The sequence below is a fragment of the Phalangium opilio genome, unplaced genomic scaffold, assembly GCF_054372755.1.
Source record: "Phalangium opilio isolate 3A_F unplaced genomic scaffold, DU_Popi_V2 ptg000082l_1, whole genome shotgun sequence".
NCBI classification, from domain to species: Eukaryota; Metazoa; Arthropoda; class Arachnida; order Opiliones; family Phalangiidae; genus Phalangium; species Phalangium opilio.
In genome coordinates, this window is record NW_028324189.1 from 18033712 (window position 1) to 18049676 (window position 15965).

The 15965-nt window shown below is 36.2% G+C and overlaps 2 protein-coding genes across 2 annotated transcripts; both read left to right on the plus strand.

Moving 5' to 3' along the window:
* The first annotated feature begins 9872 nt into the window (after positions 1-9872).
* On the plus strand, positions 9873-12699 carry LOC149653530 (uncharacterized). The gene is made up of 6 exons (XM_089847008.1): positions 9873-10454; positions 10611-10833; positions 11528-11824; positions 11882-12100; positions 12168-12218; positions 12455-12699. Exons 1-6 carry the CDS (start codon positions 9873-9875, stop codon positions 12697-12699), a joined length of 1617 nt encoding a protein of 538 aa, XP_089703134.1.
* A 75-nt stretch (positions 12700-12774) lies between these two features.
* LOC149653531 (uncharacterized) lies at positions 12775-13146 on the plus strand. The gene has a single exon (XM_089847009.1). It carries the CDS (start codon positions 12775-12777, stop codon positions 13144-13146), a length of 372 nt encoding a protein of 123 aa, XP_089703135.1.
* Positions 13147-15965: the final 2819 nt, after the last annotated feature.

Sequence of the window (15965 nt, forward strand, 5' to 3'; positions counted from 1 at the left end):
GGAATGTGATTACGATAAACTGATGGCTGAAAATTCAGATTTTAGGGAATTTTGTAATTCAGTCGAAGTATGTGACCCTATCTTATCAAGATCAGCGCTTTATGGAGGACGATGCGAACCCCTAAAGTTATACTATAAAGCAGATCCAAGTAAAAATGAACGTATTTTATATTTTGACACTATGTCTTTATACCCTAGTCAAAATAAATATGGCATTTACCCGAAGCATTTCCCTGAGGTGATTCAATTCAAATTTGATTATCGGAAAGACGCTTATTTTGGAATCATGTCGGCGACATTGTTACCCCCATATGGTCTGTACATTCCTGTATTACCCTACAGACATAATGGGCGATTGTATTTTCCTTTATGTAAATCTTGTGTAATCGAAGAAAATACTGAACTTTGCAGTCATAGCGATGGTGAAAGGTCAATTTCGGGCATGTGGTGTACCCCAGAAATTTATAAAGCTATGGAAATGGGTTACAAGCTTTTAAAAATATCAGAAGTGCATCATTATAAAGAAACTTTCAAATATGAAAAAGGTGTAAGCGACGGACTTTTCGGTGGTTACGTAAATAAATTTTTAAAGATTAAGCAGGACAACTCGGGGTTCCCCTCCTCAGTTAAAACCTTCGAAGAAAAGAGGGAATATTTAGATTCAATTTATGAGACTGAAAGAATCAAAATCGAAATGGATGAGGTAACTAAAAATCCTGCTATGAGAGCAATCTCAAAAATTTGTTTGAACTCACTATGGGGAAATTTGGATTAAATACTAACAAACCAAAGTCTATCATAATAGACGATTATAAAGATCTAATTGGCATTTTAGTAGACGACACAAAAGAACTTATAGATTTAAGGCCCCTAAACGAAGAGCTATGTTTGTTAACGTATAGTTTTAAGGACGAGTTTCAACCCACATATTATAAGGGGAACCCATATGTTGCCAGCTTTGTTTCATGTTATGGTAGATTAACTCTTTATGAAACACTTGCAAAGTTGAATGAGCGTGTACTTTATATGGATACTGATAGCGTAATCTTTGTTGCAAAAGAGGGAGACTACTTACCCCCCACCGGTACTAACTTGGGGTGTTGGGTAAACGAACTGGGAGAGGAATCAATTTTAGAATTTGTTTGCAATGCTCCAAAAAGTTACGCCCTGAAAACTACAGACAACAAAACTATCGTGAAAGTAAAGGGCATAAGTCTTCAAAATCGAATAAATGAAAATATTGTAAATTTTGACTCCATATTTGAAAGTATTCGTAATCAATCAAAAAGAATTGAAGTAGCCGTTCCTTTTAATGTACGTAGAGATAAATATACGGCAACAATAATAAATAAAAAAATGGAAAAGACATTTGGATATACATTTAAGAAGCGCGTAGTTAAGGGTTTTAATACATTTGCATATGGTTACTTAACAGAGACAACTCAGGATGAGTAGATCTAAAAAGAATGTACATTTTTCACCAAATGTAACTGTGTTTTGAAATACCTATCGAAGATAGACGTAATTACGCCCTTTACAATGCGCTAAGGTTTAAAGATCGTATTCGAAAGGCGGAAAAAATGTTACTCAAAATATGCAATTCGAACTGAGCAACAAAATATTCAAGTGTTCAATTTTTTGTGTCATTTTAATTACATTTATTAACCATGGCGTGTCGAATAAAATTTGTAGCGCCCTTTCAGGTGTTATGCGCAGGCTCTAGCATGTGTGGTAAATCACCGTGGGTTTTTAATTTATTAAGATATAGAACATGCATGATTAGTCCAAAACCAGATCGGATAGTTTATTGCTCTTCAATTTACCAAAATAAATTTGATGATCTGAAAAGGGAAATCCCTGAAATAGAATTTATGGAAGGGTTACCTCTGAATAACGAAGAATTTTGGAATAGAAATCAAAAAAACCTCATGGTGTTGGATGATTTAGCTTCAGAATGTGGTAATAGTAAAGAAATAGCTGATATGTTTATTAAGGGCAGTCACCACTATAATACCAGCATAATTTTAATAACACAGAGCTTATTTAGTAAAAATAAAGAGTTCAGATTGATTAGCCTAAATTGCGTTTATATTTTAATATTCAAATGTCCCAGGGATTCAACGCCAATACAATTTTTAAGTAGGCAAGTTTTTCCTAGAAAAGTCAGTTTCTAGTAAAGGCCTACGCCATTGCTACTGAAAAGCCGCACTCGTACATTTTGATTGACTGTCATCAAGCCACGGATGAATGTCTACGAATTAGAACAAATGTCCTCCCTCCAGATTTATTATCGTACGAATAAGAAAGAATGACGGCGCATTTTTAATCTATTTAATACAATGATGCTGCCGGTCTCACTTCGTAAGAAATACCCCTACCTATCTTTGCTTAAACGAAGCAATAAAATTCAAAGAAAACACATTCTAAAAAACAGTACCAAAGATCAATTAGAGACGCTTTGTAATATTTGTTTTAACATTACACACGGCGGGATACCTTTGACCTCCAAACTAAAAAATCATTTAAAACGTCACAGGAGAGTTATAAGGCTATTTGCTCAAAAGTCTTTGCCATTAAGTAAGAAGCGTCAGTTGATGATTAATCAATCAGGCGGAGCCTTTTGGCCAATGTTACTGGCTAGTATTATCCCTAGTGCTATCTCAGCTATAAAAAGTTTAACATGAAGAAAATTTTGGATCCGGTGGATAAAGAATTATCTGAGCTAGAACAAGAAATGCATAACATTCTTCGAAAATCCGGGTCTACAGAAACTAAACTTAGAGAATACTTGGAAACCCTGCAAAAATATTTAAATATGAAGAAACTAGTACAACCCATTACCGTAAAAACTGTATCGGCACCTCCTACAACTTATCCAGCGCTACCTTCTACCCCGGTGGTTTCTACTTCTACCGCTACTTTACCCATGACTCCGATCCTAACAGGAATACACGCAACTACCCCCATTATGCCTACCGCTTCTGGACAGGGGACCACCATTTTTCAAGCACCACCTAGCGGATCCACCTTGACATGGCAGCCATTTACGGCTACGGCTGTAGCGGCTAAGTCTCCAACACCCAAAAGAAAAAAAATCTACGTAAAAACAGCGTGGCTCAATCATTAGATGAATTTAAAAAATTTCAAGAACTATATTCGCCTCTTCATTCTAAACGTAAAACCAGAAAAGATAAAAAACTGTTGTACCCACTACACTATGGAAAGAAAAATTTAAATAAACGTTTTTTTATTGATTGCAATATTTATTTTGATGTTTCAACAAATGATTACATAAAAACAATAGAACCAAAGCTTCATTATACATTAAATCATTTGGTTTATATAAATCTTGAATAACAACGTTTAGATTATAACCGTAACAGGCATTAACTAGATAAAAAATACAATGTAAACCGCATGTTAAAGATAATGGATATTGAACAGGTACAGGGTTTATAAACCATTCTTTAGCGTAGACATAAAGATCGTTAAGATTATAATAAGAGGGATCATTTCCATAAGAATGAAAAAAGTTCCCTATATTATTATTTACATATATAGCTAACCAATGAAGTCCTGGACTCGATGAAGGTTCCGTATTTAGACAAAAGCAATATTTAGCTTGCTTTGGCGGTAATGGTTTTTGATCGAAAGCAAATACACCGAGGAAAAAAGGTCTTGTTACAGGTTCACACGTTTAAATTTCGATTATTTCCACCGTATTCATTATCCCGATGGGTTATAAATCACGGTACGATCTTTAGAAATAATAATTTCAGATTCGAACTCGGCGTACACTATTACAGTTACGTTATGGACTAGCGGAGATTTGAACTTCATAGATATTCTTAGGCTTCCCTGTTTGTTTCTTGACAAATGTTCAGCGCCCGCTTGTTCTTCCGGTGTAAGATCGAACGACTACAGAGCGTTACCCTCTTTAAATTCTTCAAAGGTAATACAGTTTCCTTTATTACTTTTGAACAAATCCAAGGCCGTATAGTTTGAGAGGTACTCTCTGGAATACTCGTTAACGGCATAGTGGGGTGTAAACGGAGGATTGGGATATGTTTGATTTCCAATTGTTAGTGCCAACTAGCTAAAATTAAAATGATTGAACTCAAAGCTATTAAAATCTAGGGCTCCATTAAAGGCTGTTGTTCTAACTAAGCCGATAACTACGCGTGATGGTTGTCTTTCCATAAAGACATTTTCTCGTATAATGTCAGTGGAACCGCTACTGATGGAAAAGTATTATAACACTGTTCTGTTTATTGGATAAATTACATTGTGCTTTTCGTGTACCATCGCCTGAGCTAACATAATCTCATAATTTATTTTAATCTTTTTTATAAATAATGTAACATCGTCAATTTTAATTTTAAATTTAGGATTAAGTGCTGCTGTAGATATAATTGCAAATTCATTAACTGACTTTACGAAGCGAAACCGTACATCAATATTATTAATGAGAAATCGACTCATTCGACATACATCCAAATGTAAATCACCCAACATATCAATGCGTTTCGATAGGGCAGCACGATCTCTTCGTTTCAGCATTCCATTCTTGTCGTTGTTTGACACGGGTAAAAACATTTTACTAGCGTCCACAGGGTCATCTTTGTAATACATTTTTGAAGAAAGATAGGACTTTTTGGCACTTGTACCATAGTTTAAATGTGTTTCAAAAAATGCCAAATATGGGTAGGCATTCGTTGGTGTATTAACTTGCGTATCTCCAAAAAATACGTCAACTTGACTAAATAAAGATGCGTGTAATAAATTTGTAGGACCAACGTCCTTGTCTTGAGTAGTTAAAGAAGATCCATCTTCCTTAACTAGTTTGACTCGAACTTGCAATAAGGTTTTAGACAAATCCATAAAGACGTCATTAGATCCAGGGATAAAAAATTCAATTGGTCCATCATCAGAAAGCGAAGCCAAAGCTTTATACATAGCATAATCACTATTTTCTATGTTGTAATTTGTTGGTGGCTCCGCGAACAAATCCAGTTCAGACATCATTCCTTTCAATCGAGAAAATCGGTTTTCGTTCTTTTTCTCTTTTTTGATCGCTTTTTAGGCTTCAGCTTTCTGCGAAGTCCTTGGCCCGTTTGTTGTTGAGCCAAGTGTTGGCTAGCCTTTTGTAGTAAATTTGATCCTGCTTCGCTCAAATTTGATTCCAATGATTCTCTTAGGTTTCTTCCTGCTACGAGATCCCCTGCTATTCTCGACCCTGTTCTGAGAGCTTCCCTACCTAACACTTTACCTGCTGGTCGAAATATCGATCTAATTAAACTTTTGAAGACGCTTCCGAGTCCGTTTCCTCTTTGAAATACAGGCCCCCGGAAGTGATTAAGACCATTTTCGGTTTGGCTTAAGTAGTAGTTTAGATATATGTTACTTCGTGACATGCTTGAGAATGAAATGAAGTTTTATGACGGCCTTAATATTTTCTCCGAAATCTGTCCTCGTATCAATTTCGATCATTTCAAATGATGCACATCTTAAAGGGTAATAATCAATGTTTTGAAACCTATGTACAGCTAAGCTAGAAGATTTATCATTTATTATTGGTATAACCCTCAGAAGAGGGGCATAAACGTCACCAACCACTTGTGTTAGAATTAAATTTGTATAAATATACAAACTAGCCGTACCCTTGTCTATATCGGCTACACTTTTTCCAGTTTCATCCATATGGGGTCTATCCATTTGGTCCATATGAAACCCTAATAGTCTACCTAGACCAGACTGATTTTTGTTAAAACACAAATAATAGTTATTTTCACATTTTACGTTTACTTTTCCGTCGGGATTAAGCTTAATTACAAAATTACTACTGTGTTCTCGAGGAATTGCGTGGCGCATTGCTTCATTAACATTTTCAATATGGTTATACTGGCCGGGTTGAATTTGCAGAGTAATTTTTCTGGATTCGTTGGGCCTTTTCTTTTTCTTATATGGAAAAAATTATTGGAACTATTTAGTTCTAAAGGATCGTCTTTCTTTCTTTTAATCAGTTCTTCGGGAAAAGTGTATCTCTCTTTGATCCAATCCATGAAGGGTATGCCCAAGATTTTACCCATTTCTTCCGGTATTTGAACTTCATATCCATTTTTAGCTCTCAGAGCGCAAAAAGCCTTCTCATTGTCATCACTGTAGGTGATAAACATATAAACCGACCGTCGTATTTCGGGGGGTATGGCATTATTAATAGATTTAATTAAACTCTTATAAACATCGTATTCGTCTCCACGCAAGTTTCCCGCGACAAGTTGTAATTTATACTGGTCCCAGCTGTTTTCAGTAAAGTCATGTACTCCAGCATTGAAATATAAATACTCGCCGGATACATTATCCCAAGCCTGGGGTAAAAATGCTTCGGCAAGCCCCACATGCCAATTACCAACTAAGTTTAAAGGAGCTGGTAAATGTACTTTAAAATGAGATTGCGTGTTATCCGGAAAGACATTCATAGAAGCCGAACTTACGAGTGTAACATAAAATGAATCGTTCGACATGGTTAACTAGATTAAAATGAACATTTATTTATTTGTCAATAGACATATATCAGTAGACCACTTTTTGAAGTTCGCATTCGTAAAAGGCACCTCTTATTTCTTCGTCGTTGTAATCTTTAACTAACGTAAAACCGAACTTTTGATACGGTAAATATTTCCCTCGTCCAATAGCCTTTATATCCCTTTTCGAAAAGAAGTTTACTCTTTGACAGTCTGACAAAATCACCAATCTTTAACTTTGGGGGTTTAGCAGGTTTTTGATTGCCATACAAACGCTGCCATACTAAATGTTCATTTTCGATATTAACATCTTTTGGAGCGAAACCAATACTTGAATGCGTACTAGAGTTATAGGCCTTCATGATTTTTGGCAAACTACCAATATAATTATATTTTTTGGTTCTTGTAAATAGTTTGAATATTTTATCCTTTAACGTTCTGTTAAATCTTTCAATAACACCGCACTTTATCCTTCCAACACTTGTATAGAGTTGAATACCCTCTTTCTTCAAATATTCTTTAAACAATTTTGATAGAAATTCACTGCCTTGGTCAACATTAATACGCAAAGGCTTTCTCTCTTTGATCGCTTTCTGAAATGCGCTTAAAACTTCTCTACTAGTTTTATTCTTTAAAGGAAAACTCCAGGCATATTTTGAGAATACGTCTATTATAGTCAAAATGTATTGAAAACCTTTGTTATGCTTTTTGATACGTCGTAGATCAATTAGATCGCATTGAAATACTTCATCAGCTGTTGTAGCATAAGTTTGATTTCGAGGGAAGTTTATTCTCCTTGGTTTATGAATAGTGTATGTGGGTTGAGACTGAAGCCAAGTCTCAATTTTTTTCTTTAAAATACTTTTTACTCCTTGTTTCAATTTATTTGCGCTTCCGTAACTAAGAGGGTTTTCACAATCGTAATATACTCGGCTTAATTTTGATTCCATTGTTATTGCTAAGCTTAAATTCTATTACCCTATTCCTTTATTTAGAATTGATTTCACTATAACAATACAACTGTATTCATACGCTATAAGTTATCACCATAAGTCTATGATACTCTCTATAAGTATGGGTCTATAGAATATATGCCAAAAGCATTAATCACCTACGTAGATAGTAAGAATTTAACAATAGAATTTTTCCTGGAATTGAATAGTACGAAACTAGCGCCGCGCGCGGAGTTAAAATGGGGCAAGGAACTCGCGGCGCGCGCGGGGAACCCCGCGGGGGTGAGGCTCAGGGGGGAAGGAACTCGCGCGCGGGGATCTCGCGAAGATTCACCGCGGCGGCGGCGGCGGCGAACAATTCAAACCATTGAAATATGCTAATTTTAGTTCCCACGCTCCTAATTTATACCTCTACCGTGGTACGAAATGTAGCCCTATACTACTTACGATATGCTTGAAAACGCGGTCCTCGTGTTAGCTGCGAAAGAGGAGAACTTGCAAAGGGTGAACAATAAAGTTTCTAGTCTCTTGCCAAGCGATGAAGAAATAGAAAAAGAAGCTGAAGAAGCTGAAGACTACTTGGATAGAATAGTAACGGTCAAAGCTGACGCAGCACGCAGGCTGAAAGAGCTTAACGGAGGAACCCCCATCGGAGTGAATTCAGTAGCGAATAGTATTATCTCAACGTTAGGTGGACAACAGAGCAATGGAGCGACAAATATCAACGTTGCGTCAAATACGCCCAACAACATGACTCAAAACTCATCTAGTAAAGCCAACATTAAGCTACCCGAAATTACTTTGCCAAAATTTAACGGTGATCCAATGAAATGGACATCCTTTTGGAACCGTTTTCGCACTTTAATAGGAGAAACGGATATGGATGAGGTAAACAAAATCCATTATTTTATCTCGTATCTAGAAGGAGATGCGGCGAAAGCAGTAGAGAGCTATTCGAATCGGAAAATTCTTATGCAGAAGCTGTATTTATTTTAAAAGGTAGATTTGATAGCACTGAAGCGATAAAGCATGCTCACATGAATAATTTGTAAGATTTAACCACAGTGGTGGATTCGGATGATTTGAAAGCACTACGCAAACTCCTTCATTCTGTCGAGATTAGCCTAAGAAGCTAAAATTAATAGGGGTCAATATTGCCGACAGTGTTTCCCTTCTTTGCCCAAAGCTTCTGAGATGTTTACCCATAGATATGAGAGAATTGTTTTGTCAAAGTACCGATTTAAAACAGCAGTGGGATACTGACTCGATAGTTAAATTTCTGCGTAAACAGCTAGAAAGTAAAGAAATGGCGAAAAGTTTAGTTCCCGACCATAAGTCGGAAAATTCTCGCGGTAACATTAATAAAAATAAATCATTTAAAATTACCCGAGCTGAATATTATAATAAATTTATCGCCTCTGCCTTGCATGCACAAATCGAACAGAGTATTGATAATGTGTTTTGCATCTTTTGTCAAAAGCAAACTCATAGAACTTCAAATTGCACAAACTATATTTTGGATTATAAAAGAAAATTCATACAAGATGCCAATCGCTGTTTTATGTCTTAAGCTAGGGCATTCTGCAAAAAATTGTTATTCCAAATATCGCACTTGCAAAATTTGCCGTTAAGGTCATAATATGGCAGTTTGTGAGAAAAATGAATCGAACTTAAAAACAAGCCCTAAGGTATCTGGGATTACTCAAAATAGTAATAGTGAAAATATAAACCAAAACAATGAAAACAGCAGTGCGAACGGGAATGACAATGTTAATGCAAACTTTGCTACTATAGAAAACACGCTCCAAACTTCAATTAAAACTTCTCAAAGGACAGTGGTTTTACACATAGCGAAAGCCATAGCCTTGAATCCATCCCAAGGCGGATATAGAACCCCAATTAGAACAGTTTTAGATGGGGGTAGCCAGGGAACTTTCGTGACTGAGGAGGTAGCAGAAAAATTAAATCTACCAGTTGTTAGAGAAGAAAGTTACAATGTAGGGTCTTTTATGGAAAAAACGCCTAAGAAAGCAATGAGAAAAAGCGTAACATTAACTTTGCAAAACCAAAAAGATCCCAAAAAATGGCTGGAACTAGTAGCTGTAGTTGTTCCATTTATTTGCAATCCAACTCAAAGTCTGGACTGCCCAGAAATTGAGGAACTAATGATTGAAAAGGGTTTACCATTAGCAGATGACCCAAGAGATCCACCCTTGGGTTTATCAGAAATTAGCATGCTAGTGGGGGAGATTATTACTGGAAAATGGCCGAAACAAATTTTGAAAGATTTAACCCACAAGTAGTAGCCCAAGAAACTATGTTTGGTTGGGTGATTTTGAGCCCCACAAATAGAAAAGAGAATCCCTCACATATAGGAAGTAATAAAACCACTGTCATGAGAATTAGCATTGAACAAAGAAATGTGGACAAAACCCTGAAACAATTCTTTGAACTAGAAAGTTTGGGAATTATTAGCAAGGAAGAAACGCTTAATCAAAATGAACAGAAAATCATTGACGGATTTAAGAAAAAGACGGAATTTAAGGATGGTAGATACTATGTTAAGTTACCCTGGAAAATGGATAAAAATAATTTGCCAAACAACAAAAGTGTAGCTTTAAAAAAAATCCAAGGGTTGGTGAACAGATTTTCAAGGGACATGAAATTGTACACCTCGTACAAGGCGGTCATAGACGAGCAAATAGCCTTAGGCATTATAGAAAAAGTCCCACCATTAGATATAGAAGAGACTCAGCAGGGAGTCTACTACATGCCCCAACAGCCTGTCAAAAGAGACCGTTCAACCACAAAACAAAGAGTGGTGAATGATGCTTCGTCAAAGGTAAAGGGTGCCCCTTCTCTGAACGATTGTTTAGAGTCTGGGCCAAATTTGAATCCTGATCTATTGTTGCTCTTACTCAAATTTAGACAACATAAAATTGCATTTGTTAGTGACATAGAGAAAGCATTTTTAAAGGTAGGCCTCGCTGAAGAGGATAGAGATAGTGTTAGATTTCTGTGGGTGGTCGAGGAGAATGGCAAAATTAGCACGAACAAGTTTAAAGAGTATAGGATGACTTGAGTTCCATTCGGAGTGACGACATCACCATTCTTGTTGGCTGCGACTGTAAAGCTGCACTTAGAAATGAGCAAAATTGAAGATGCAAGAGTGAAGGAAACAATAGACGAAACCCTTTACGTAAACGATTTGACAAGTGGAGATGAAAGTGTAGAAGGCGCATATCAAGTGTCAAAAGGATGCGCAGAGCTCATGCTGAAAGCGAGCATGAAGCTTCGAAAATGGGAATCTAATTCGCCCCAAACAAATGTGGGAAAAGCATTCAAATTCAGGCCAGGCAAATTTATTTTCCACCATAGATAAATCAAATCAAATCAAAATTCTAGGGATGGAATGGAATACGGTATTAGATTCCTTTTCTTTTGAATTTTCAAAATTAATGGAAAACTCAAGGAAACTTCCTAAAACAAAAAGATCTGTGCTTAGTATTGTGGCTCAGATTTTCTATTCTATAGGGATACTATCACCATTTAATGTAAAAAGGACATTGTTATTCCAGGAGTTATGGAAAATAAAATCGGATTGGGACAAACCCTTAGAGCAAGAATTAAAAACGGAATTTGAAGACATTTGTAGTGATTTGTAAAAATTAAACGACATTAGTTTACCTAGATACTATCATCACGAAACAGATAACGAGATAATTGAAAAAGAAATTCACTGTTTTTGTGATGCTTGTGAAAGGGCCTACGCAGCGGTTGTGTACATTAGATATGTCGATGCAAATGAAAATATTGGCGTAACCTTTATTACTTCCAAATCTAAAATCGCGCCCCTAAAAAATATCGGGAATACTACGGAAATAACAGTCCCAAAACTAGAATTAATGGGTTGTCTTTTGGGTGCAAGGCTAGTAAACAATGTTAAAAATGTTTTCAAACAAAAAATAAGCAAAATTTACATGTGGACCGACTACACAGTAGCCTTATATTGGATTAAGGGATTAGTTAAATCTTGGAAGCCGTTTGTAGGCAATAGGACACTAGAAATTAGAAAATTATCGGACGTTAAAAATTGGGGTCACTGTCCAGGGGTTCATAACCCCGCTGATCTACCCACGAGGGGACTCACTGCTAAAGAATTGTTAAATAGTGAAAAGTGGTGGAAAGGCGCTCTCTTCTTAAGTAAAAGCAAAGAAGAGTGGCCGGACGCCGATGTTCACTTAGAGCTCCCTAACAATTTAGACTTACAAGAAAGAAAAACAGTCCTCGCCGTAATCTATGAAAAGGAAATGGGTATGCACAAGTTGATAGATTTGGATAAATATAGTTCGCTGCCGAAGGTTTTTAGAATTACTGCTTATGTAATCAGGTTTCTAAATAAAGCTAGAAAGATTGAAATTCCAAAATTCAAATCAGTAGAAGCTGAGGAGCTAGAAAAAATGGAGACTCTGTGGATTAGATCAGTTCAGGAATCGGAATTTACGAAAAAACTGTGCAATTTGAAGAAAAATAAAAAGATCGACAGAGATTCAAAAATTGTTACGCTCAGCCCAATTTTGGATCAAAACTGTGTAATGCGAGTCGGAGGTAGATTAAACGAAAGTAGATTAAGCAATGAATATTATATTGCCTAAAAATCATAGATTTACAAAATTATTGACAATTAAAGCACATGAAGAGGTCAAACATAGCGAAGTAAATGACACTATTACGCAATTACGTGAGAGGTATTGGATAGGGGCAGGTAGGCAGTTGGCCAAGGTTATTGTAAAAAATTGCCTAAAGTGTAACCGTTTAAAGGCAAAAAGGGGGGATATGCAAGCTGCTCCCTTACCACGCGAAAGAATAGAAGAATCTATGCCTTTCATGATTGTAGGCATTGATTTTGCGGGCCCCTTACTCCTAAAAACCAAAGACAAAGAAGAAATTATTATACCTGTGCTACTACTCGCGCAGTGCATTTGGAGTTAATCTCGTCCTTGTCCACTGAGGAATTTATTTTGGCATTGCGGAAAACAATAGCGAGAAGGGGGACCCCAAGCATTATCTATTCCGACAACGCTAAAACTTTAAAAAAAGCGGAATTAGATTTTAGACACCTATACGATTCAATTGAAAACGATAAGGTTCGAGAATTCTTCGTAAATTATAGAATAAGTTGGAAATACAAAACTGAACGCGCCCCGAGGCAAGGTGGATGATGGGAGCGCCTGGTAAAATCGACAAAAATAACTCTCAAAAAGATTTTAGGGCAGGCAAAATTAAATTATTCTGAAATGACTACGGTGCTAACAGAAACCGAGGCAATAATCAATTCGCGCCCGTTGACTTATGTCTACAACGACGCAAATGAGCCAACGCCGCTTATACCTGCCCATTTTCTTATTGGTAAAAGAATTAGCTCTTTGCCACCGGCTAGTCTCGAAGAACCTAAAATTAGCTTAACACATCTAGCAGCAACCAAAAGGTGGAAATATACGCAGTTGTTAACGGAACGACTGTGGAAGCGCTGGCAAAATGAGTATCTTATGCAGCTACGATCTGCCCACCATAGTGATAGCGTTAAAAATGAAATTAGAATTAAAACGGGAGACGTAGTGCTTTTAATGGAAGATAAACTGCCTAAACAGTGTTGGAAAATTGGTTAAGTTACTGAAACCATGGAAGGTAGAGATAAAAAGTCAGGTCGTGCATGATTCGAACAGTAAACGGTCACACAGTTAGACGACCAGTACAATTGTTATATAATCTTGAATTACAAGACGCAAAAATTTGAAGTAAAGTGAATGCCTCGTTCACTCCTCCGCATTCAAGGGGGAGTGTAAAAACTTTGGAAGCGTCTCAATAAAATAAAATAAATTAATTTAAAATGCAAGCCTTTAAACTAAAAGCCTTTCTCTATCTTAACTTTCAAAATCAAAGCAAATAAGAAAAGATACTTTTTTCACATACACGCTAAAAGCGGCATTTTCCAAAGAACTGTATCATATGTAACCATAAAACAGTCTTTTGGTTGAAACCGAACGGTAAGAAAACGTCTTAAAATATTTTCTATTGTAACTGAGCCAGAGCCGAGGCAGTTAGGGAGAGGGTCTCAGGGTCGGTGTTTGGACCCAGAGGAGAAATACGGGTCCGGCCATAAATAGAATAAAACATCACTTTGGTCGTACTCTTTTTCATATATATTCCACTCCCTCTGTCACGTGACCCTCTAATTGCATCGGCTCTTCTTTGAAATATTTCGAAACTGTAAACCCATTTTTGGGTAGTATGAAAACCAAATTTGTACTGAACAGTAGCGGGACCTAAAAGCTCCCAAATGGGGCTAACTTAAAATAGCCAAAAATAAAAACTTGCAAAATAAACCTTGATTTGAAACTTAGAAGTGGTATAGCAATTATTTAATTGTAGTATAGCCGAATAGTAGAAAAACTACGGATTTAGTCCAATTAAAAATAAACTTTATAGCAGTCTGATAGCGAGAAAAAATTAAAATGGCTCTCCGCGGTCTGGTAGAATCCCGTCAAAGTTAAAATTCAACACTAGCTAATAAACACGAACTAATAACGGAAATCTTAAAGCTGCCACTACCAGAAGTCCTAAACATCTATGGCCGTACACTTTCTGAAAGAAAGGTACTCATTATTGATGCCATGTGCGTCGTGCAATCCTTCCAAAGCTCTAGAGATATTACCTCGGCACAAGAACTCTCAGATAAATTTGTGCAAAAGGTTGAGCGCATGGGTTTTATGTACGACGAAATAAGGGTACTGTTTGATCAATACGTTGTGGCTTCTTTGAAAGATGCAACACGTTCTAAGAGAATTGGGAAAAACACAGCTGTCCATTACCATGTAAACGACGCAACCAAATTTCATAACGTGAAAAAGTTTCTTCCTCATTCTGAAACGAAGTCCGAATTGACTTCTTATCTTTCGGATAAATTATTGTCTTATTTTAAAGACAGTGAGACGATCTTAGTAGTATCTCATCATAATCTGATTTCGGCGAATCGTCCATTGGAAGATGTTTTTGCAAGCCAAGAGATGAGACACGGTCGTCATTCATTGGAAGAAGCAGATCAACAAATTATTCTTCACGCCCAAGACGTTGCGAGAAAAAGTCCCAGAGGCACTCAACTGGATGTATATTCGCTAGACACTGATGTACTAGTGTTCCTGACAGGATTTTACAAAGATATAACTACTAGTACAACGATGATCCGAAACAAAGACCAATATAAAATTAACGACTTCTACTTCGTTGGGATATGTTTGCCAAAACCATAAAGGAAGGAAGGCAACTTCCACCAACAATGGCTACCTTGATACCACACATTAAGAGAGCTTATTTACAAAGCTTAGTGGTTAAAAAATCTAACACAACAACGCCAAACTTTCCCAAACCAACGGAGTTCGGTTGAGAGGAAAGGAATGGTTTTTTCCATCCACAGCGGTGTACGTTGCCTCCAGCACCAGAAGGTCTTAAGGCTTTGCGAAAATGTTCTTGCAAGAAAGGCTGTCATGGTAGATGTGGTTGCTTCAAGAACAATTTGAACTGCACAGACCTTTGTAGTTGCAACGAATCATGTCTTAACAGAAAAAATATTCAAAATATTGAAGAAGAGCCTTTTGCTAATTTGAAATTTTTATGAGTTGCATATTGTAATTTACCTGATTTAAACTGTTTAAAAAATTCACTTTCAAGCATAAATAACCAAAAATATTGCATTAAATATGTTAAATATACTTTACTTGGTTGAATTTAGTTTATATAAATATAATGTATTATGTTGCTTAGATTTTGTGGAAGATAGGTAAGTATTGTTAAGCGTATGGGAAGCGTAGCGAAGTTAGAAGCTCCAGAACTAAGAATCACAAAGTTCCAGCAAGAAAAAGTGAATTTTTCGTTTAATTGAAAGGGTTAAAACTAATTAATTTCAGCTGATAAAATTTTGAATACAAGTATGAATCTATAGTTTATGATGTGTTTAATCTATTTCACTTATAAAATCAAACTTGGCTAATTTTTCCAAGTAAAATACAAGTGTCTCCTGACTATCAGTTTAAGCAAGGTGCACTCAATATTACAGCATTCAATTACAATAAAATCATACACCACAAGGGAAGAATGCCTGCAAGAAGTAAATAAATTATGTCGTAAAGAACGAAAGACTGATTTTACTAGAAGTATTTTACAAAGGAACCTAACTAGTTTTGCTTTGCTTCCAATTCAATATAAAAAATCCGTTATTAATGTCATTTATGAGAAATATTATTCGACGTTTATGGTTATGAAAAAAACAAATATAATTAAAATTTAGAAAAATATGACATTGAGTGGCGCCTAAAAGAAGAAATAAATAATGATGTTTTAAGATTTGTTAGTGGCTATGCTATATTCTCAAAGGCTAATAAACTAGAAGATCACTTAGCCAAACTTAAAAAAGACCTAGATAGTGAACGTT

Coding starts and splice junctions, on each gene's coding strand:
- LOC149653530 (XM_089847008.1), top strand. CDS start 9,873: ATGAGAATTAGCATTGAACAAAGAAATGTGGACAAAACCCTGAAACAA. Junction 10,834..11,527: donor AGCATTCAAATTCAGGCCAG/GCAAATTTATTT, acceptor AGCCGTTTGTAG/GCAATAGGACACTAGAAATT. Junction 12,219..12,454: donor TGACACTATTACGCAATTAC/GTGAGAGGTATT, acceptor CTACTCGCGCAG/TGCATTTGGAGTTAATCTCG.
- LOC149653531 (XM_089847009.1), top strand. CDS start 12,775: ATGACTACGGTGCTAACAGAAACCGAGGCAATAATCAATTCGCGCCCG.